At 39.2% G+C, this 23,275-nt stretch overlaps 1 protein-coding gene across 2 annotated transcripts in view; it reads left to right on the top strand.

The window, feature by feature from the left end:
* LOC124591520 (ribonuclease P protein subunit p40-like) overlaps positions 1–23,275 on the top strand; it is a 221,638-nt gene that overhangs the window by 4,151 nt on the left and 194,212 nt on the right. For both annotated transcript variants that reach the window (XM_047131740.1, XM_047131741.1), the window contains exon 2: positions 14,540–14,684. In XM_047131740.1, the coding sequence (XP_046987696.1) occupies positions 14,540–14,684 (145 nt within the window). The remainder of the gene's footprint in view (positions 1–14,539; positions 14,685–23,275) is intronic.

The raw sequence follows: 23,275 nt of genomic DNA, 5'->3' as shown, positions 1-23,275 counted from the left end.
ATGAAGCCAATAGATGTGTCATGATAGCCTGACTTGTTTCTTGTTCTCACTCTTTTTTATGTATTTTATTTGTCCATTAAAAATTCTAGACATAAATTAAAATATGTCTGAATGTATGATGTCATAATTACCATATTTATTGTGTAGTGGTATGAATAGTTGCATTGTTGATGGCATTAAAGGCCAAAGCTAACAATTTTTTCTTTCTTTTTTTCACCTTGTCTTCCCATGTGTCTGAGGATTGCTCATCTTCCCCTGTTCTGTTCCTTCCATTCCTCCACTCAGTGTAATATTTGATGTAGCGAATTTCATTATTACTAACACTTAGTTCTGCTTTTGAGGCCATATAGAAACAGATCAGGTTTCTACCTGTGATAACCAGGGTGCCATTTCATGGTGATCTCTGACTTTTTTCATTCTTCTTCTTTGAGGTTCAGATCTGTATCCATTTATTTCAGGTATGTCAATGTTTTTGCTATTTGATGCAAGATATTCGAAAAGGTTTGTTTTCTTTGATAATTTAACTTATTTTAACCAAGTAGAGTACTTCATTTTATTGTGATATGCATAAATCGTTCTCCATCTTAAAACTTTTCTCAGCTTCAGATGCACAAAAACTGCAACAGAAAGAGAACGCAGATTGTTGGATATGTCCTGTGCACGTTGGAAGTAATAGAGAATTTAGTAATGGAAGGAAGTAATTAAGCATTGTACTAATCAAAAAGACAAGCTGGTGAAATGTAATGAAAATCTGCAGATGTCTTCTCATTTGTAATAGAAGATATAAATTTAATATGATCTGGCAATCAACATATATAAATAGGATTTTTTTTTTTTTTAACCAAGCAGTTGTAGAGACTTACGAGCTGTGTAGATTGTCTCATTGTGTTTTGAGTAGGTCCAACCTTTTCAGAACCAATTATGGTGATGGACCTGGAAGAAGTCGAATGTTCAGGATAGCTCATTGTTGTGATTTAGATCAGTCTATAGAATATTGAATAGTTTCAATTTCAGCACTCAGATATGTGATCTCTCTTATTGCCTTTTGTTGGTTGCCAGAAGTTATCCTCAAAGTGATTCCACAAAAGTGACTTGATACCAACCCACATATTCCAGAAGCACTGCTGGCATTGATAGTGTGCTATGCTTGAGCCACAGCTCTCTCTCTTTTTCAGTGTTTTGATAGATTGTATTGGAGAAAAGTAATGCAAATACAAACACTTTTAAATTATTATTTTGTAATAAGATTCAAATTTTACCAGACTCGTGACACACCGTCCTCATTGTCTGTGTAAATAATGAAAACCACCCCATTGGATAAAGACATAAATTTGAAACTTCTTGTACTAAATGGAGGATGAGGTAATACAGTGACATTTAGAATCATATTTAATAGTTTCTTTGTCAGCATTTAATTGTTTATTATGGCCTCAGGTTTTTCCTGCATGAAAGTCCACAGATGGCTTAATCTAACTGAAAGTTGGTGTTCTGGCTATAACTTTGTGTGGGATAGTTGGATCCACTAAATTTATCAAAACCAGATGTCGGCTTCAGCCCATTAGTAATTATGTGGCTTGTGACATTTTTCGGAATGTAGGTTGTGTTAACAGGCTGAACTGTAAAGTGTGCTTATAAGGTAAGTCGAGAGGTGACAATTCATATCTGAGTGAAGCCAATGAATATAAAAATGAAATCTTAGTTGTGGTGGAATACTGCCCTTTAGCATAGCCCAAGTCCTATGTTAGATTGAAAGGTTACGATTTGGTTGTTAGTTGGTGAAGTAGTACTGAATACTTAGTCCAGGTAATTTCATATAATTGTCTCAAAAAGTTGTTGCCATGTGGTGTGCTGCCTGTGGCATACAGATCTTACCAGCTTTCCACCATAATTCAGGTCTGTGGTGGTGGCTTTCCTGCAACTTGCCATGCAACTCAGTGTTTTAAGGGTTTCAGTGGGTTGTCGTTCATGTTGCCTTACTTCTACTATAGATGTCAGATGGGGAAAATCTGGTAAGGGTTCAGAAAAATTAATAATTGTAGCTGTAAGATATTCTGTAAAAGTGCAAACACACTTGCAAACTCAGCAGCTCATGATCTGCTTGAGCATAGATGGAAAGCTATTTTTAATCTCAGATTTCAGCACAAGATAGGTTTAGTCAAATTTCTTCCTTACACAGACATTTGTAGTCATTTGTTTTTTATGTGATTTTATGCATGGTGTCACTGTTTTGTCAAGAGTAGTATGTATGGTACTATAAAGTACAAGTATTACACTTCGCAATTTCACTGCAAAAGGGCAAGTACTTTGCTGTGTGGCTAATACTTGTAACTTTTATCTACAGAGATTATAAATTAATAAACAGTGAACATTGCACACTTTCCTCTACACTTAACAGTTTGTGAGTAGAGGAGTAAATTGATGTAATGTTTATTCAAGTTTACAGTGAAATTTTTTCTTCCATTTACATCATCTCATGAGCTGCATGTCTTGCACCTGTGTACGCTCCTTAATTATGCTTCAAACCTCATTAGGCCTAACAAAATATTCAACCTCTTTCCTATCATGTATTCACACTCTATAAGTACGTGCAGATATGTAGTGGGTACGATGGAAAGATGTAATTTGTGTAGTAAAGATTTTATCACTCTTTGAGTGATATGACAATCTGGCTGAAGTTTTCTGGTGAATGTGTAAATGCAGGGCTTCAGGAGTCACTTGAGTGGGTTAATCACACATGGATGTGATTGGGTGAACTACTGAGAGTAATGTACCAGAGACACCAAAGATATGTGGGGCAAGGAGTGTAGTAAACCAAATCGCGACCCCGTCAAAGATCTTCTAAAGGCCACCATTGAACTTGATAACAATATTATACGTCCAGATTAACTTGGCACTTAATTGAATGTGGTGGGAAAAATTACTACTTGAACTGGCAGACATGCAACTACTCATGGACCACAGCCCCTTGCATTATAGGCATGTACTAGTGAAGACTGAGGGACAGTACCCTAGCCTCAGACTCCTCTCAGATGGCATCTCTAAAGGCTCCGTAAGGAGGCAAGGACCATGGAGAAATCAGGGTATTACACACATCCCCATAACCATCATATTTGAGGTGTCCTGTTCTTCCACTGAAACTGTACCAATGAGGCACACTTCACATTTTGCGAAGCCTGTTGTGTCGCTTGTCAAAGGGAAGCACAAGGGTAGAAGTCTGTTAATTGTTGGTGGTTCAAATGTATGATGGAAAGTGGTGCCCCTGATGGAAATACAGCAAGGGGAGGGAAAGATCATGCCAGTACAAGCTTTGTGTATCCCTGGACATCTCATTCAAAATGTTGAAGAGGCCATTCTAGCAGTCAATGGAGGAACAGGGTGCAACCATCTCCTTTTTGAGGCACACATTGGAATGAATAAAGCCTGTCATTTGGAGTTGGTATTATGCCTGGATCATTGCAGCAACCGACAAAAAAGACGGAGAACATGAGTGTTGGTTCAAAGTTCACAATCTGCAGAATTGTGTCTGGCACTGATTATGACCATCTGGTTCTGAATCAAGTGGAAGGTTTGAATAAGAAGTTTCAGAGGTTCTGAGATATACAACTTCCTACACATGCACTACAAGGTTGAGAACGGTGCCCTCTGGAATAGCTCAGGGTTGCACTACACATCATAGGCTGGTACACAGGTGGCTGTCTGTATAGGGAGTGTATGCAAATGAGTTTTTGGTTTAGGCAACTCTCCATTCAGTCCAGAGAATCATAGCTGTAGTGGACCCTAACTCTTGAGTGCTGGTGTAACAAAGAAATACCCCAGCCTCTCCCCCCACCCCACCCCTTAAACGATTGAAATCACTATGCTCACTTGGCAAAGCATTATAAAGTCTCAGAGTTTGAAGCTATGCAGTTAAACTCGTTTAATACACGGTACTGAGAACTGTTTAGAACCCGAAATTGACAGCAGCAAGATTTTTTGGTTACATGTGTGTATTGAAAAGATAGACTAATGGGAAATGGAGGTGGCATATTTGTTACAGTAGACAAGGTCTCAGATCCAGTGAGACAGAAATTGAAGCTGCATGGCATAAACTTAATTGGATCCTTCTATTGAGAGTCAGGCTCACTCACAGATGTAAGCAAAAACTGTATAGAATCCTTGACTCTCCCCATAAATATGTTCTCATTCACACTGCCATTACTGAAAGAGACTTTAATCATCCAACAATCATTTGGAATAATTACAGTCTTGTTCATGGTGCATGTGGCAAGACATGCTGTGAAACAGCTCTGAATGCATTCTCTGAAAACTACCTGGTACAGATAGTGCATAAACCTGCTCATGATGGGATTTTATTGGGTCTGCTGGCAACAAACAGACCAGACCTATTTGAGGATGTTGGTATGGAAATGTTATCAGTAACCATGAGGTAGAATGAAAACTCATTACCAAAGTACAAAGGGCCAGTAAAACAAATAGAAAGAGTTGCATGCTCTGTAAATTGGATAATGTGAAAGCCATATCATATGACAAAGATAACTCAGACCATTAACTTCACGGCAGGTGCATGTAGGGAAATTGTTGCTCAACTTTAAAAGAATGGCAACCAAGCACTGGGCAGGTATGTACCTAGAACAATATTCGGAGAAGAATAGATGGCTACTCACTGTAAAGATGACTCATTGAGTTGCAGACAAGCACAATGGAAAGACTGTTACACATTATAGCCTTTTGCCATAGCCTTCTTCAGCAAAATACACGTCCACAATCACACAAGCAAGCACACCTCACACACACAAAACCGCTGCCATTGGCAGCCTGTGCATGTCTGCAACTAAACGGGTCATCTTTACTGTGATTAACAATCTATGTCCTTCTTTGTTGTTGGTATTCCAACCTGGAGTTTCCATTGTCTGATTTTACTTAGAACAACAGTCCATTATGGGTGGGATCTTGTGCTCAATAGTCACCGAAAAGAAACAGAGCTGCTACTTAATAGGTGTAAAATAAAGTGTAGAACTGTAGATGGGAGATTCTGAATGAAATGCGTTTGGCTGTCAAATTGGCAGCATCTGAAGCCTGTAATGGCTGTCATAGCGTAATCTTATCAAAAGATGCCAACCAGCGTGTGTTCAAAAAATGTGGGTGATATGTAACCCAACTTATGATTTTTGCTTTTCACATCAGATTCTGAAAGCTATGGATTGAGGAAATCAGGTGAATGCTGTATTTCTTGATTACTGAAAGGCATTAGACTCTATGCCACATCATGATTTATTAATAAAAATAACATGTGGATATCAAGTGAAATTTGGGACTGGGTTGAGGATTTCTTTGTATGGTGGACCTTCTGTGTTGTCTAGGATAAATAATTGTAAATAGGAATAGAAGGAGAAGTAATTTTAGATGTGTCCAAAGGAAGTGTATTGGGACCCATACTGTACATGTTGTGTATTGATGATGTAGACAACATTAACAACCACCTCAGATTTTTGCAGGGTATACAGTTGTCCATAATGAAATACTGCCTGAAAAGAGCTGCCCAATTGTCAAGACAGATAGTGATAAGATTTTGAAGTTTTGCAAAGATTTAGAATTTGCTTTAAATATACAGAAAAGTAAAATTGTGCAACTGCTCAAAATACAGAATAGTAACATATGTAGCAGTAATAACAATGAGTCACAGCAGAATCATTTAACTCACAGATATGTGACTGTAACAATTTTAATGGATATGAAATGAAATGATCACATAGGCTCACAATCAGCAGGTGGCAGACTTCAGTTCATTGGCAAGGTACTGGGAAAATGCAGTCAGTGAAGGAGACTGCCTACAAAACACTTTTGCATCTGATCTTATGTCAAAGCTTGGATTTGATCTCAGAAGAACTGTGTCATGTACATGCCTATGTAACAGCTGGTCTCGCTTCTGCTTCCTGGGAGTGTGCTGAAGGTATAATTTTGGTAAAATCAGACTGGATCCATCATAGCTGCAACACAGTGCAAGTTGCAAAGTTTAACCACCTGGCTAATCTGCCACAGCAAGAAATGTGTTTTAAATTTTCTGTTCTTAATTTAACAAATAGAGATCCTAAGAAACATGAAAATGATTGTTTTAGGAAAGTCCTTGAATTTTTCTCCTACACTGAAGCCCTTATCATTAACGTGTTTTATTGGAGGAATTGAAAAAGCCTCCAAAAAACTTTGTGGCGACACTGATGAAAAAAATAAGGTGTAAAGCATGGCAGGCACTAGCAAGATCCTGTCAGCAAAATGGTAACATAGCCTCATCTGCGATAGCTTCCTTTTGTAATCTCTATAATGATTCCAAACATTGGTTCTTCCTGCAGATGAAGGTAATTCACTTTTTTTGCTACGAAGAGACATCTACATAGAGAAGACATACAACTTATTTGAGCACACAATATAAAGTTGTCAAGGACCCCATGTCACATGCTCAAATGAAAACTACTTCACTTCTGGACTAGAGCTGTCTACCCAAGGAGGTCACCAACAGTCTGAAGTAATGCAGCTCTGTGCCTCCCTGATTATATTGTCTTCCCAAGGTCCACAAAGTTATACAGAAACAAAAAAGGGGTTTAGAACAAAATGGAAGTCATAAACCATCCTTAGAACAGATACTAAACCAACAGTGAGTAACTTAAATGCCACTGCTTAGTGATTGACTAAATATCATTATTGGGACCTTTTATGGGTTATTATGAAACAACTCTCATGGTTCCAGTGACACCATCTTTGGGAACCATTTCCCACACCCAGCTAGAGAAGCTTCCTCCTGCAGCATATATCCATGACAGAGCTCCCTCTCAGGACCCCTGTTCCTGGAAACCCGCATATCAGAGGCCCGACACTAGCCACCAGCTAAAATAACCATGACCTGTGGGTGTTACAGATGCCTACTGATCTGTGTCCATGCCTACAGTAAACAAGCCTCTCACAACAATCGCGGCCACCAACACACACCATTGGATTATGAGCAAATATTCAATGATATTATCCCGCCTTTTAGCCTCTTGACACTATTGGATTATGAGCAAATATTCATTGATACTATCCTGCCTTTTAGCCTCTTGACACCTAACCAGAACACCCTCAATTTGATGATCCAATGGAATTGTAATGGATACCACTGTCACTGGGCAGAACTGCAACAGTTAATTTCCTTTTATTCTACAGTCTGCATCATCCCACAAGAAACTTACTTGACTGATGACCATTCCCTAATGCCTTGTGGTTACTGTGCATTCTGTCAGAATTGTACTGGTGCTGGGAGGGCAGCTAAACTAGCCTGTTTATTGGTTTGCACAGATGCCATCAACGAGTGTACTCTCCTCCGTAACACATTGGAAGTAATAGCAGTGTGAGTGCAAATTACACCAGTGATCACTGTTTGTAACATTTATGTACTTTGTGGCAGGGCACTTACTTCCCTTGAGATGACCACCTTAATCCAAAATGCCCCTGCCCTTTCTCCTACTTGAGGATTTCAATGTGCATCGCCCCCATGTGGAAGTATCACTTCCGTCTGGGAGAGGTCATCTGTGCCTCCTCAGTAGTGGTACTCCTACCCATTTCAGTGTCCTTTGTGTCACCTTTTCATCTATCGACCTTACAATCTCTTTCCCCCAATCTCTCATGACTTCACTACTTTGGTTGCTCCAGAACGACCTTTGCATCATCGACCATTTACCAGTGATCCTGTCACTTCTTTGTCAGTGTGAAATGGGCCAATTACCATGATGGACCCTTTGAAGAGCAAAGTGGCTCTGCTGTCACTTCTGTCTCCTCTCTGTTAATTGCATTGACAAGGTTGTGGGTGACATCTCTGATGCAATCCTTGCACCTCTGGAACTGATATTCCTCTTTCTACTGGCACACTCCAAGGCCAGTCTCTCCTGCAATGGACCAAAGACATTACAAGAGCTATTTAGGAGTGGTGTGGGGCCCTGCAATGTCTCAAGCAGCATCCTTCACAGGCTGGCATGCTCACTTTTAAGCAATGTCACACTAGAGATCGCAAATTAAGCTCAGAAGGAAGTAATTCTAGGAACACTAAGTCTCTTCCTTGGAAATGTGTGCCTCTTCCCCCCCAGGTATGGTGCATACTCTGTAGCCTTCTGGGCGGCGAAAGATTAACACCTTTTCCAGGTCTTCGTCCTTTAGGGTGGTTATTATACTGATGTGTCGGTTCTTACTGAACACCTTGTGACCCGCTTTACAACAGAATTGATGACCCCTTCTTACCCTGCTATCTTCCTAACCCAGAAATGATAAGTTGAAGACATCCCCACCAAAAGGTGACATATATCATGAACCTTTGACTGACTGGGAACTGATGTAGGCTCTTGACTCGTCTTGCAATATGGCCTCAGGCCTTGGTTGACTGCATTATCAGGTGATCAAACATCTGAATGTTACTTGAAAGCCATCTACTGAGAGTTTTCAGTGATTTCTGGCTTGAAAATGTTTTCCCTTTTCAGTAGCAAGATATTATCATTGCCCCAAACCCTAAGGCAGGAAAAAAACCCGACGTCTGTTGAGAGCTACCAATGTGCTCTGCAATCCGCTTGAAAGCATGGTTGCCCACTGATTAAGCTGTGTTCTTGAATCTCAGGGCCTTTCGTCCCTCTATCAGTGACTATCCAACTGACTATCTGGTTAGGATGGAAATGGGAGACCATTCTTTTTCTAAATGCCTACTCTTCATTGCAGTCTACATAAGGTTCATGATTTTCCTTTGCGCCATGACATTTTATTTAATCTCCATCAGTGGGACGTTCAAGGCTAGCTACTGATTTGTAATTATCAGTTTTTACCCCACTGGTTGTTCTGGGTTTGAGTTGGCACTTCACTCAGCTCTCAGCAGGTCCAAGAGAAGAGCAAACACTGTGCTGAGTGTCAGTCTTCCCCATTGCAATCAGTGGGCTAGTGACCTCTGCTGGGCCACTGGTCACTTCCACTCTAATTGTTGGTTATTTTGTATTTGCTACAGCTCCTACTCCATAGCCAGTTCCAAGGCACCATTTGCAGGGCCTCTGCTTGGACCCTTTGCTGTGGTTTCCACTTATCTCCTGCAAAAATGCAGGTCATGCATTTATGTTGTCTTACCACAAACTGGTCTGATCCAGAACTCTACGTGGATACCCAGCACTTGACTATGCTGCCCCATATTCATCAACTAAAGACTAGCTGAATGCAAAAGCTTAACACTCTATGCTTAATTGTCCACACCTCTTGGTGTGTGATTCGCATTACCCTTCTCTGTATTTACCAGTCTTTGGTCTCATCTTGACTAAACTACATTTGCCAGGTTTATGGGTCAGTGGTACCTTCAGCTTTGAAATGGTCAGACCCAGGTCAGATGGGCTGCTGGTGCCTTCTGGACTAATCCTGTAGCGAGTCTCCATGCTGAAGCAGGACTCTTCCCTCTTCATTGCTGGCAGTTTCAACTGTTGCTCATTTAGTTAGTCACCATCCAGCAATTTCTTTGTCATCCAACTTAGCACATGTTTTTTATGCACAAGTGACATTGACCCCCTGACACCTATCCTTTGGTGGGGTTACCAGTTGGAATGCACCTCGCAGCCCTCTTCTGGGATCTCTGCTTAACCTCCTCAGAGACACACAGAACAGTGTCAGGAAGCATATTCCTCCTGCTGAGGGGTGCTTAGCAGGCAGTACAATGACTTGGGGGTGATCTGTACCTGTTTCCTGGTGCTATGGCCTTGGCTCCAAGCAGTTGTGCAATTCATTCCATTACAGTTCCTCCTTCCAAGAAAAATCTGGTCTGCAAATTTCCGTGGAAAACTGTCTGTAACAGAACCACTGATTTGTTTACAATTTTTTTACACTTGCTGTCCCATTCTTCACTCAAGTGATACTATTTACACAACCACCAAGTCTCTATGTTCTTATTTGCACTATTTTCACTTCAACTCATTTAGTCCTGTTAGCAGCTGCACCATTTCATATCATGGGGAAGGGTTGGGACAAGGAAGGCATTTTAACCCACTTACAATTTGCATCTTGAAATTCGTATCTTCCACATTCTCATATTACGTACACCATATACCTATAATAAATTGAATAAAATTCTCACATATAACATTAAGTCATAGATTGCATTTACACGGGCAGTATTACATCCTCTCTGGCACAAAAAAGTACTATCAGGCACTCTGTGCCTTGTACACTTCTCTTTTCACTACCTTATACGCATACTATCATGTTAGGCTGGTATTACACTGTCAAATTTCTTTGCCAAAGATTTGATCAAAGATATGATGAAATATTTGTCAAATTTATTTGGCAAAAATCTTTGATGTGGCGCTAAAATGGGATATTACACTGTCATCATATTTTTCGTCAAACTTCAAGATGGCTGACAACAACAACTTGTTATTAACCACAGCAGTTGCATGTACCACAATTGCAATGTGTGCACATGTGGAAGAGAAGCGGGGGAAAAAAAGGAAACGTACCTGGGTGAAGCCGTGGGTTTTACGACGAGACGTAAAAGCATTCAACAAAACTTGTTGTGTGAGCTTGTAGTGGAGGACGTCGAGTCGTACATAAATTCATTAAGAATGGATGAGCATAAATTTCAGTATTTGCTCAGTGAAGTGAATCCTCATATCACAAAGCACAATACTCACTTAAGAACTGCTATATCTGCAGAAAACAGACTCACTGTAGCACCCAGATTTCTTGCTATGGGAGAGAGTGGGGTTAGGTTATGTCTCCAATCTCCTTAATGTGTTTTTGTATTCAGAGTGCCTCACATTGTAAAACGCCTCATCAGCTTCATACATTTCTCTTAATTTTGTAGTTGTCAGTACACACCAATTGTATTTATCTGCCATGTTTATAAACACACTACAGATGACAGAATGCTGCAGCGATGCTAGCACTCCACGTGGCAATATGTCACATTGCAGTGAACAGAAGACAAGTGACTTTTATGATCAAATCTACAGTGAAGCCCTAGTTTTGATCAAATTTATTTCATGACAGACAAGATTTGACAAAGTGCCCTATTACACCATCAAAATTCTTTGACAAAAATATTTGATATATCAACTTGGACAAAGAAATTTGGTAGTGTAATACCGACCTTACCTTGTAGTATGATGTAACAAATAATGAAAACTGTCTGCGAAAGGAAGGAAGTCAGTGGCAGCATTATTGTTGCATTCTCAGCTGTATCGATCAGCAAGAACCCTGAACACAACTATTGCACCTTTCATTCTCACAGTACATCAGTAAACACCCATAATACATCATCATCATCAAATTCCTCATGATACTTCATAACGAAGCTCAACATCTGAACTGACAGCTCTCTCTCATTCTGAGAGAATAGTAGTAGTCCAGTGGCCCCACTTCACCTATCTGTCAGATGCCACAGACTTACTTCCTGGGTCATAGTCGCATTTTAACTACCCTCCCATGCCCATAATGCACCTTTGAAAAACTTCATTATATTTTCTCTAATACCTTACATGTTCTCCCATAACAACTAATTTCTACAGACATTGCTGTCAGATTTACTCCTATTATGTGCAGTGTATCCTGGCTGAGTTGGAGTAGTTTTGATATTGTCATCATGTTTAACAATCATCTCACATCATATTGTTACTTTGGGTCAGTGTTGCACAGCGTAAAGATGGGAAATCTGAACAATTCGATCCCATTGTAACACTCGAACCATGCTGAGCTACCACTGATTACATTTATCTTATTATCTACCTTCTATCGGGTAGTCAAATCACATTCACAACTCAGTTTCCCACATCTAAGCCATGTGTACTCCTGGCCTTGCCTTGTGTAATACTTCTTTTTTAATGGCAAACCCAACAAATTACCTTGTGAAACTTTTTGCACAGGACTGTGTGCCCTGGTAAATAACATTGAGTACATGTCACAAGTGTTAAAGGCTTGGCTGTCAACCATTACTAAACACAACTGAGTCAGAAACGGACATAGTGGAAAATAGAGATACAAGGATATAAAGATACCAGAATATAAGGATCCCTCTAGTAAAATTTGAAGCCTGAGCTGCTACTTACATCTGTTGCTGTCATAGTTGAGTCACCATTTGCAGACTTCTATTATCAGAATGAAGCATACCTTCTTCCTCTCCAGACTATCCCACTTTTTACTTCAGAATGTAGCAGATAACAAGTAGCTTCAGAGAAATAAGAGAGAAATGTAAAACAAGTACTTATTAATTCAGTCAGCTTTGGCAGTCATTCAAGTATACCCACTCATCTGGTGCTGTTTAGCATCGACTCATAATATTCGAACTTGTAGCAGTGGGCTTTGTAGACACAGCATGTGAAGTACACACGCTGCCGAGAAGGTGGTGTTGAGCTGGTGGCAACCAATGCATCACAGTTGGCTCTTTGCAGTGTGAGGCAGTCGACGGTGATGTGAGCCCAACTCTGAACCAAAGGCTGAAGAGCAGCTGTGGGTAGCTGGCAGATTGCTGGTAGGTGATCTGTTCAAGCCCTGGTCGTGGGGCAGCAGCAAGTACATTGGCAAGCAGTTTGTTGAGATGGCAGCACTGTTGGCTTCCAGAGGTTGGGCAGTCAGGCTGTGGTCCCTGGTTCACACTTGGGGATGGCAGTGGTGGTGGCAACATCATTACGGTGAAGACTCAAAGGCTGCAGACTGGGCACAGCTATGTTGCCCAGCTGGCTGATGACAACAGTTAGTCCGGGAGGGATGTAAATGTCGCTGCTACTGGCTGACATTACGGAAGTGTCCACACTTGGGTGTCACGTGGAAATGGTCTGGTTCAGAGGCAGTGACCAAACTGGGTGTCGTCAGACATAAGTAGCTTTCTGAAGGCTGGCACTGGGGCACTGACACACAGAATAATGTTATGGAAGCATTTTGCTGCTGCTGCAGCTGCTGCTGCTGCTGCTTGAGGGGTGATGAGCGGGCTGGGCGATGACCAGTGGTGGTCGATGCTTATTTCTTGTGCTTCATCCCTGACTCCAGGCACTGTGCAGTTCATCCTATTACACTACCTATGGGGGCAAGGTGGGTGGTGTTGTTTTAACTGCTTTTAGATGCAATTTGCCTTTTTCTGCTGAACCCTATTTTCCATTTTAGGGGTAGCACACTACTGAATAGTGGTTGCTCTTTAATGGCTTGACTATAATGGATCAGGAGTGGGGCAGTGGGGTGGCTATGGGTGAGGCTGCTGCTGTCATATGCAGAGCCCCAGGGACTCTGCCCCCTCCCCCACCCCCTGTGCTCCCTTACCTATTTCTCTGATGCTGTTTTTATAATTGTGTTTGTAATAAATCATAGTGGTCCAGCTGATGTCCATTACATTTCTCCTTCTCACTTGTTCTGTATCTCCGGACTAGAAGGAATTCTTCATCCTCAACCAGCTTGGTGTGGGTTGGATACAGGTGTTGTTTCTCACGTCATGGATAAGCCATGGGGACCTCATGTCTGCTCTGACCTGTGTACTGGCCTAACCCATGTATTTCTCCACACACAGATCATTTCTCAGCTCTGACATCAGACATCAGTGCTACCGTCAATGCTTCCTCCTTCTGTGTACTTTCATCAGAACATGTTTCTGACGGATGTCACTAACTCCTGTGTACTTTCATCATCAGAACATGTTTCTGACGGATGTCACTAACTCCTGATGAACTACCCATGGACCAAGGGTGCTAATTTTGTTGTTTAGCCCTTAACCCCCAACCAAATTTATTTAGACCAGGTGAATATCTCCAATCATTACTTAATCATGTATAAGGAATGTTGCAAAATTCTTCACCACGTTATCATAAAGGCAAAAACAATGTACTATGAGAAAAGATACAAAAAATTGAAGGCAAGGCAAGGATAATTTAGAGAATCATTAGGCATGAAATGAATAATCTTAAATGTTGTTTAAATTCGCGAGCACAATGGCTGGGAGACAAAGGATAATGGAATTCCTGTCATTTGCTAGTAAATTAAATTGATTTTTCCCAGCAATACCTGGAAGGGTTGGGGGATTATCGTCAAAGGCAAATCCATTAGATTTACTGAGACAAGCACTGCATACCTCATAACCTGACATCAATTTCGCCAAACAATCTTTTAGAAAGTTGCAGTAACTCTTCTGGCAGTGGTTATATCGGACTGAAAATACTAATATTTTGTGCTGACTTGGTAGTGACACTCTTGTATTAGTATACCTTTATAACAGGTTGTTGTGTCAAGTGTTATAAATGGACAAACCTTATCATCTATTTTTTTAAGTATTTGTTTGATGGGTTACTGTGGGTATGTCTGTCCAGCCGTTTAATAAGTGTGTTGGTAATATATTGTGGTAATAAAACATAATAGAAATGTCTTCCAAAAGATGTAAAGCTGAGATTTCTCAGAAGAAAATTAGTAACTCTTAAATCTTTTGCAGTGACACTCATATATATTGAATCTTATTTTAATTGCTGCTGTGAAAAAATCCAGCTTGTACAAATAGTCCATTTTGTTTATTTTAATTTTTCAGATATCTGTTGTCATACCAGATACTTTATCAGTTCCAAGTTCAATTGTAGATGCACTGTTGGAAGACTGTGCTTACTACAGAATTTTTGCTGTACCTGCAGTGGAGCTTATCAACAGAAACTTTCTGGATGCTTTTGTAAGAAGAGGTATTTTTCAACCCTTATTATGTGAATAATTTTACATACCTAATTAATTCTTTATCTTAGAATATTCTTATGCATGGCATTGACACTGATGGCTGTAGTGAAGTGTCGTGACATGGACTCTACAACCCTCTGAAAAGCTTGTTGAGCTGTCTTGATCCGTGACCACTCAACTACTGACCACAACTCTCAGAGATTGGTCAGTGCTGGGCCTAAGGCATGTTCATATTTGACCAGTGGCATTCTGAATGTACTCATTAATGTTAAGATCAAGTGACTAGAGTGCCACACAAGCATCCTCAAGTGAGCAGTGTGTTTCTCAGACTATTCTTACCCAACTTGGGAGCAATGATGTGGAGCAGTGTCTTGCTCATGACTTACCAAGGGCACACATCTTCATTACCTGCCTGAATCTGTTCAACTTTGTTACTGGAGTTATCTGTGTTTCTGTGAAAATACTTTCACAACAGTGATGAGCATTCACCAAAACATAGTAATGCCAAAGAACCCTATAATTTTTGGGCACCTATGTAGAGATGCAAAACTACTATGAATTGGTTGCTGTTGCTGTAGGGACAGCTGAGCAGAGGTTGTTGGGCTGCTTGTCTGTTTGTTGCAAAATTCAGTGAACCCATAGACAAGATGCATATTGGGCAATTCTTCATCTGTGAACCTGTGTATTGCTGTTAATGTGCAACTGACACTGCTGGCCACAAGTGAATGGAACAAGTTTGTTTCAAAACAACGCACACTGTGTATACCATTGACATTGACACTGTTTTGCAGATATTTTGAATGCAATATTGGTACAAGGAGTAAGAGATCAGATAAAATGAAATTGCTGTGTAAAGAGATGCTGGAGACCATGAGTCCCTTGTCTCAAAATGCTTGGAAAATAATTCTGTACAACCTTCAAAAGTTTGTCGAAGTGCTGATTCACTCTGTGTATGTACTAGTATGACTTACAGTGTTACATAACTATGACTTTAACCTGCTTATCCACAACATCTGTAATTTATGTGCGTCCTTTATTTTATTTAGTAGATTTGTGATATATTTTTAAATGTTTAAAGACTATTTTGATGAAAATGTGTGTAATTTTGAAAAGTAAATGTAAATGACTCGATGTAAAGACAACATATTACTATTAATCAGGTCGTTATTTACAAACCTGTTTACCATTGAGTTCAGCCGATGAAAAATTCTTGTGTATGACCTGAGTAAATTCCCAAAATGAGCAGTTTTGAGGATGCTTCGCTACTCTGACTGCTTTAGCATGTCACAGTTGGTGCAGTCTTTACCTTCCATGTGCAGTACACACACCCTATTCAGTAACTCTTGGGTGTTGAATAATGAACATCAGTACATACTGTGAACATACAATGTTACTTCCTTCTAAAATGCTGAACTAACAATCTGACTCTGCTATTTGAGCTATAGTTTAGACACTGCAAGAATTTATTTCTGAGCAATTGCTTGTCTTCAGAGCCATTTAGCTTAGATACCTACAAAAATGTCATTATCAATTTCATTTCTTCCTTTCATGCTACTGCAGTACAGAAATCCTAAAGACTACTATAATGTTTATAACTTAAACAACAACCAGCCACAAGTTGCATTTAAACCTTATGACTGTACTGCAGCCATGATTGTCAACATGTTTACTTTTGATAAGGTAGTCTTTAAGTATATTATTATTATTATTATTGTTGTTGTTTGGATGCAAAGAACAACACATAAATACTTTCCCTATGCTATTAGTTATCACCATTAACAAATATTTTCATCAGGCAAGTACAACTAACCAGTTAACAAATACAGTGTCTAAATTTTGCTTTTGGATGTTGCAAACATACATTAGGCATCTTTTCACTTGTATACAAATTAGCTGATTTGCCAATTGTCTTATGCATAAGCTGTTTTGTAGACAAATACAATACAATACAATGCACTGCAGTGCAATACAACACAGTAGTATTACAGGAAACAAGATCTCCAAAAAACTAGTTAAATTGAGTGGGCATTGTGTGTGATTTTACTAATTATCACCTCATGCTCGTTTGATGGGTAAGTATGATAGCTAGTGCCTCTAAACCTTTTTCTTAAATGCTAATAGGTGGGTTGGGGGAAGGGGGATGGGTGGAGAAGCAGAGCCTTCTCCCTCACTTGAATAGTGAAGTATTCTGTTAAATAAAATCCTTTAATGAGTGTACCATAGTTATGGACTATTTTGAAATAGTACTGTTTAGATTGTACAGTGTATTTTTACTCATTACATAAGTGTCACGTTTTGGGCTACTGCCATCATCAGATCCAAACAGGTATGCAAGTGGCGCACAGAGGTAGCAAGTACTCACATGTTACACATAATCAGAACTGAAATTGGCAGTTTTTAGCACTTGTGATTAACTGGTGACTGCTTCAGCACAATGTTTCGAAAACAAAAAAATTGACAGCACAAGTCAGTATCAATTACTAATGAAACTAATTTTGGTACTGTAAACAGTGTTGTTTGATTACTAACGTGGACAATGGTGAGAGAGAAACAGTAGTGGTTTAAATATCTGAACTATTTTCAATTCAGAATTTGGAGCCGCTCATTAAGAAAAGATTTACAGGTAATGCTTTCAGTATATGTCCAGCAGACAACGGAGCATGCCTGCAAACATTTTTACCTCAGCTACTGTACAAACAAATGACAGTATAATATATTTTCTTTAGTAAGTTTTTGTCACCCATCGCAAGCTTTACAGTTTTCAGAAGGCTATAGTGTAGTCCTAGATTCTTCATTTAATACTGATCCTTGAAACATTTTAAGTAGACATTCCTGCATTTTCTCTGTCTCCTGCCAATGAATCAAAGTATGCTACCTGCTTTACTTAAGATTGAGTCTATGTGAGCATTCCATTTCATATCCATACAAATTCCTACTCTCATGCATTTGTGAGAGTTGGCTGATGCCAACTGTGACTGATATTGCAGTTATACGATACTACTATTCTGTGTTTTGTGAAGTGCACTGTTTTCCATTTCTGTATCGTTAACACAAGTTGTGAATCTTTACAACACTTCAAAGCCTTATCCAGATCGGACTGGATATTTGTGCAGTTTTTTTCTGGGCATACATTACAGGCAATGGCAAATGCATCACTTGCAAAGATGGTGAGGTTACCATTACTGTTGTACACCTGATCATTTACATAGCAGACTGGTCACTAACTTTACCTTTGAAAGCTGTAAATATATGAAATTTATTTGAAGAGAGCCACACTGTTTAGAGACTAACATTATCATCACTGAAGTAACATTTTTATGTCATTAGCAAAGAAACATTTATTTTAAAACTGACATCACTAAACATTTCATTACATAACAAGAAATAAGAAGCCACTGTAATGTCCTTTTGCAAGTGTTCATTTTTACTGTAAGCTGTTTCAATTCTTGCTGATATCTGGTGAGTGCAGTTCATGTAAGTTCAATTAAATGTTCATCTGTTAGTTTAGAGTGATATCTAGATTTAGTGATTTTAAGTGCAGAGTACAGTGATTCACGTACAAGAGACCCAAAAAATGTAAGTCTCTTGGCACAATCTTTGGTTGGAGGTATTTTTCTCCTGCATTTCTAAAATTCAATAGCTGAACTACCATTTTCAGTCCTTCTAGTATGTGGACCTCTTGCAGTTCCAATACCTCCAACTGTATTGCTGCTGAATCCTTTGTAATTGGCAGTGGAGTGAACTGCTAACTACTCACAACACCAATGGAAAAATGGATTTTGAATGAACTTTCTTCTGACAGTGCAACACTGTTGTGTAATGGAATTAGCATGGGATGCCATGTATGACATACTTTCTGAAGCTACTACTTAGTACTTGGAGAAATCTCTTCCCTCAGTGAACTATGAAGTGGTTATGCCTTAAGCAAAACAATGAATCCTACCCAGTCCCAAGCAATATTTTTTTGCAAGAATTTGATGACACACCTGTCTTGTTAACACGCCATGAGAGCCTGAACATGGTACGGGGTTTAATTTTTCACAGGGACATAATATTGCGGACAGGAGAGTATTTACGTGAAAACTCAGACAAGTGCGTGTTTTCCTTCCATGCATCATATACAGTGTCCTGCCAAACGAGGTTTATGCCAGAGCATTCATTCTCACTTTTCAGTGTGTTTTGTTTCCTGAGAAAGTTAAAACCTTTGTTACCATTGTGATATAAAGCCGTATTTCCTACATCTGATTCTATGCTTTACATATCAATGATTTTGGTGTATGCCATCCCTTTGTACAAAAAACTGAATTTGTGGTAACTAATCAGCTGCTTCATGAAAATTTACCATGTGAGGAATCACTATTCTGTGTCAAGTGCAGCTGTGACCTCTCCCCTCAATTTTCAATGAATGACCCCTTAATTAAGAAACTTAAAGTCTCCAATCACCTCTTGTATTTTGAAGTGCGGAAAAAGTATGATCACATCCTTCCCTTGCAACTAGTATGGCCATGTCATTAGCAGTGCAAGTACTACTACCTCCTTTCACCCAAAATTGGCTTCTGTAAGTCGAGCAAATAAATTAGCGTTTGGGGGAGATACATCATACCTTCTTGTGGTTCGTGCAGCACTGTCTTCAATTACCTATCCTTGCATCTAGCCATACAGGCCGCATCCTCTGGAAATAACCTTCTTCCTGGCAATTTACAGGCCTATGACGCGACACCTGCCAGTGGCTGAAGAACTTGTGGACTGTGGGTCCCAGAACTGCCCACTCCTCTTCCGTTCCTACCCCTCACAGCAAGTAAGCACTTTCAAGAAACCCAACTCTGTAAAGTAGTTAGGGAGGAAAAGAAGATCTCAGAGGTCTTCCCTGTTGATCCCAGAGGCACCAGATCCTTCCATGCCATCAGACTCAGAATCTATACTTGTTGATGATGATCCACCTCCATCAGTGACAGAAAGTGATCCTGGGGTATGACAACTTGTTCCTTCAGTCTCTCATGTGCACTTTGGCCTGCAGACCAACCTAACCCATACAGTTTTGCTTCTCATTGAGGTATTTCTCATGTCTGATATCTTGATTTATCTCTGCTTCATACTATCACAATTTGATCAAATCAGATTCTTAACTTATTTCACTAACTCTTGATAAACTACCCTATGAACGAGAACCTGATGAATGCACTGCTGTTGTAGAACTATTAACACTCTCTTTAACTAAAGGTAGAGCATTATCCACAGTTAGGTTGATAAGAAAGATTATTTTAGATATTCTTGCTTTATAGAAAGAACTGTATTGTACACTGAATTCTAGTTCCATGCTTTGTAACATGTTCTGGCTGAAAGCTTATGTGATAGTGGACATTTTGTTGTACCCATCTGCAACTCAAAATAACTGGTATATGGTAAGTAGTAGTCTATCATTTTCATAATATTGTAGTATTTTTTTTTAATTCTTTGTGGTACTGTCATCAGACTAGAGGAATCACTCACTCAGAACAGCTAGCAGTTTTCGTTACCTTTCATACTACAATTCTTTATTTTTTGTTACATACTTTGAACAGTACACAAACCTCAGAAACTTGTTCCTTAGCATTCATTTTATTAAACTTGTGTACACAGTTGACCCCAGAACTCGAGTAGGTTCACATGCTTTGCAGCCTTGTAGTAAGACTCAAAATCAGTAGTATTCTGATCCTATAGGAACTGTCAAGTACATGTAAGCCTCAAAATCAGTGGTATCCTAATCCTATAGGCTCATACACAACCATCCACAGAAGAATACTCCCTAAACAGCCATCAAGCTACACAGTAATAGTGTCATTCTTTATCCTTCGGTCCACCTACTTGGTACCAAATTCATTACGCAGTTTATATATAAGAGTATAGTATCCTGCTTAATCATTATCTGCCACTCTACTTTCCTCTTTCCTCATATATCTTAAGATAATTTACTGCTATTTTATTCACAGGCAGTGGAATACATAGTAGTGATCACGGATGACATGCACAATAGCAAGCTACCAGTGCTGACATCAGAGTGAACCCAACCAGAGCTCAGTAGCCCGCGATTGCCATAACATATTATGTTGTAATCATGTTTACAAGTGCAAACAAGGTTGTTTACGGCAGTGTGAATTTTTTACTGAATGGCGATTGAGTAGAGTTACGCCGTAACTATCATTGTGTTGAGGGATCTTTCAGAGTAAGCTTTCATGCAACAAATAATGGTTTTCTGCTTGAGTGCCTGTTTTACTACACACAAGTTAGTAAGTTAGGAATTAAGTTTCATATATTTCCTAAAAACAATGAGACGAAACGAAAAAAGATAAATGCTTGTAAATGTGCAGATTAGTTTTCAGCTGAAAATATTTGTGTCTGATCAATACATTTCGCTGATTAGGATTATAAATGGAATTTGAAAAGTGAACTGACAAATATTCCTTTGAAATGCAAGTTGAAGACTGATGCTGTTCCACTCTAAATCTAACATCCTCTGGTGCCGATTTAGGGCATAGTAATGAGCTTAATAAAGACAAACATATTCGGGCACGAAAACAAAGCTGCTGTAAAGAAATAGAAGATACTTTACAGGTAAATATATTACTAGTTAATGAAGAAATAACTGCTAGACAAAACTTTAACTGTGAAAACAAGCACTACTGTCAGTGCAACAATGCATGCATACACCAACAATTAGAAATTATGGAAATGGAAATAACAATATTACGAAAAGGAAAGTTGTGACTCACTATGTAATGGAGATGCTGAGTCGTAGATAAGCACAGCAAAAAGACTGTCACAAATAAGCTTTCGGCCAACAAGACCTTTGTCAAAAACACACACACACACACACACACACACACACACACACACACACACGACTGTAGTCTCTGGCAGCTGAAGCCACATAGAATAGAATAGAAAAAAAATACCTTAGGCAGAGGAGCGTCTCTCATGTTGTAGTGCTGGGTTGCTGAAATTAAAACAGGTTCGAAAAGTGATTCAGGGCTCTTTTTTTGACTGTTGACAAGTACTTATGAAACGACACTGTACTAAGTGGTCATCTGAAGGTATTGCAAAGGCTCCGACTTTACATTGTGTACCTTATAAAGCAGTACCTTTTATCAGGAATGTATTGAAACACCCTCTTCCTAGTGAAGATACTATAAAAAGAAGACTCGGGCCGTGTAGCAGTCCACCAAATTTTATTGATTTAAGCTGTAGTGTTTCGAAAATTAAACATTATTAACAAAATTTGAATGAAACATAGCTCGTAGCTTTGATGAAATCGAAGTATCCAGTGATTTATATTTTGACCAGGAAGAGAGAAAAAAGAATGACAAGAAGAAACTGACCAACACATTTGTTAAAAAAGGAAAAAAGAAAGAAAACCTACTAATATAGAGCTTAATAATAATAACAATAATATTACATTAAAACATGGAAAATCTTGATTACAGTGACACCTGTGTATGAATTGAATGTGTGTGGTGTATGCCTATAAACTTCAATGCAGTGCAGCAAGGCGAGAGGGTTCATGGTGACATCACAGCTCACAATCCGTGTGCACCTGACCCCTATGTGTATTCTGGTGTCTGTGATTTTGCTTAGAACGTGTACATGGTTACTGAGCTTCCTCAGCAATTGTGTCATAAGCGTACTCCTCTGTACATTACCCCAAATAGCCACCTATATTTATTGCCAATGTACTATGCTGCTTTTGGTTCTGAATGTCCTTACTTAGACTTGATCAGGATCTGGGCTGAAAGTAAGCACGTCAATTGCTATATGTACTGTATATGGGTACATCTTCATTTCTTCCCCCGTTCAACATATCACTGGTAATGATCAGCACTCATTAAGATGGTTCTCCAAACAAAATAACTGATTTTTGTTAAATTATTTAATGTTGACACAAATTTTGTTGCTCAGAATAGATACGGCACAAACATGAACGTGCGAGGTATATCGTGAACCGCTATAAGTAATTGCTGCCTATAAGAACGTATTTGTATATATTGTTTTCAGGAAGTGCCTGCAAGAGAATGAGAGAGACATTAATGGCAGTATTTTTACCACGTTATTGTCTTGCATTTTATTATTTTAGTTACTAATATGACCTTTCTCGTGTTTTGGTAACTTAGCATAATTGTAGATAGGAATTGGCATCAGTTAAATTCAGGTAAAATAACTACATATGATTTAAAATAAATAAATAAATAAATGTATAAGAAAATAACCGAATCAGCTGTAATTCATAGAAAACAGGTTAGTTGGAGAATAAGAAACTCTTATACATATTTCCGTCAGAGGTTCGAGTCCTCCCTCGGGCACGGGTGTGTGTAGCGTAAGTTAGTTTAAGTTAAATTAAGTAGTGTGCAGGCTTAGGGACTGCTGACCTCAGCAGTTTGGTCGCATAAGACCATACCACAAATTTCCAAATTCTTCTCATACAGAAATTGAAATATTAGTTACCCTGTGTAGTCGGATAAGTACACGGCTTCTCCTCACGTAAAAGACTCCTGATTTTCATTCCTGCGGGTCTGTGGCATCACGAAAGATATTGCAAATCTCTCTCGACAACCCTTATACCTCTGTT

This window comes from Schistocerca americana, chromosome 2 (assembly GCF_021461395.2).
Source record: "Schistocerca americana isolate TAMUIC-IGC-003095 chromosome 2, iqSchAmer2.1, whole genome shotgun sequence".
Taxonomy (NCBI): Eukaryota; Metazoa; Arthropoda; class Insecta; order Orthoptera; family Acrididae; genus Schistocerca; species Schistocerca americana.
This window is presented reverse-complemented; position numbering and strand designations above follow the sequence as displayed.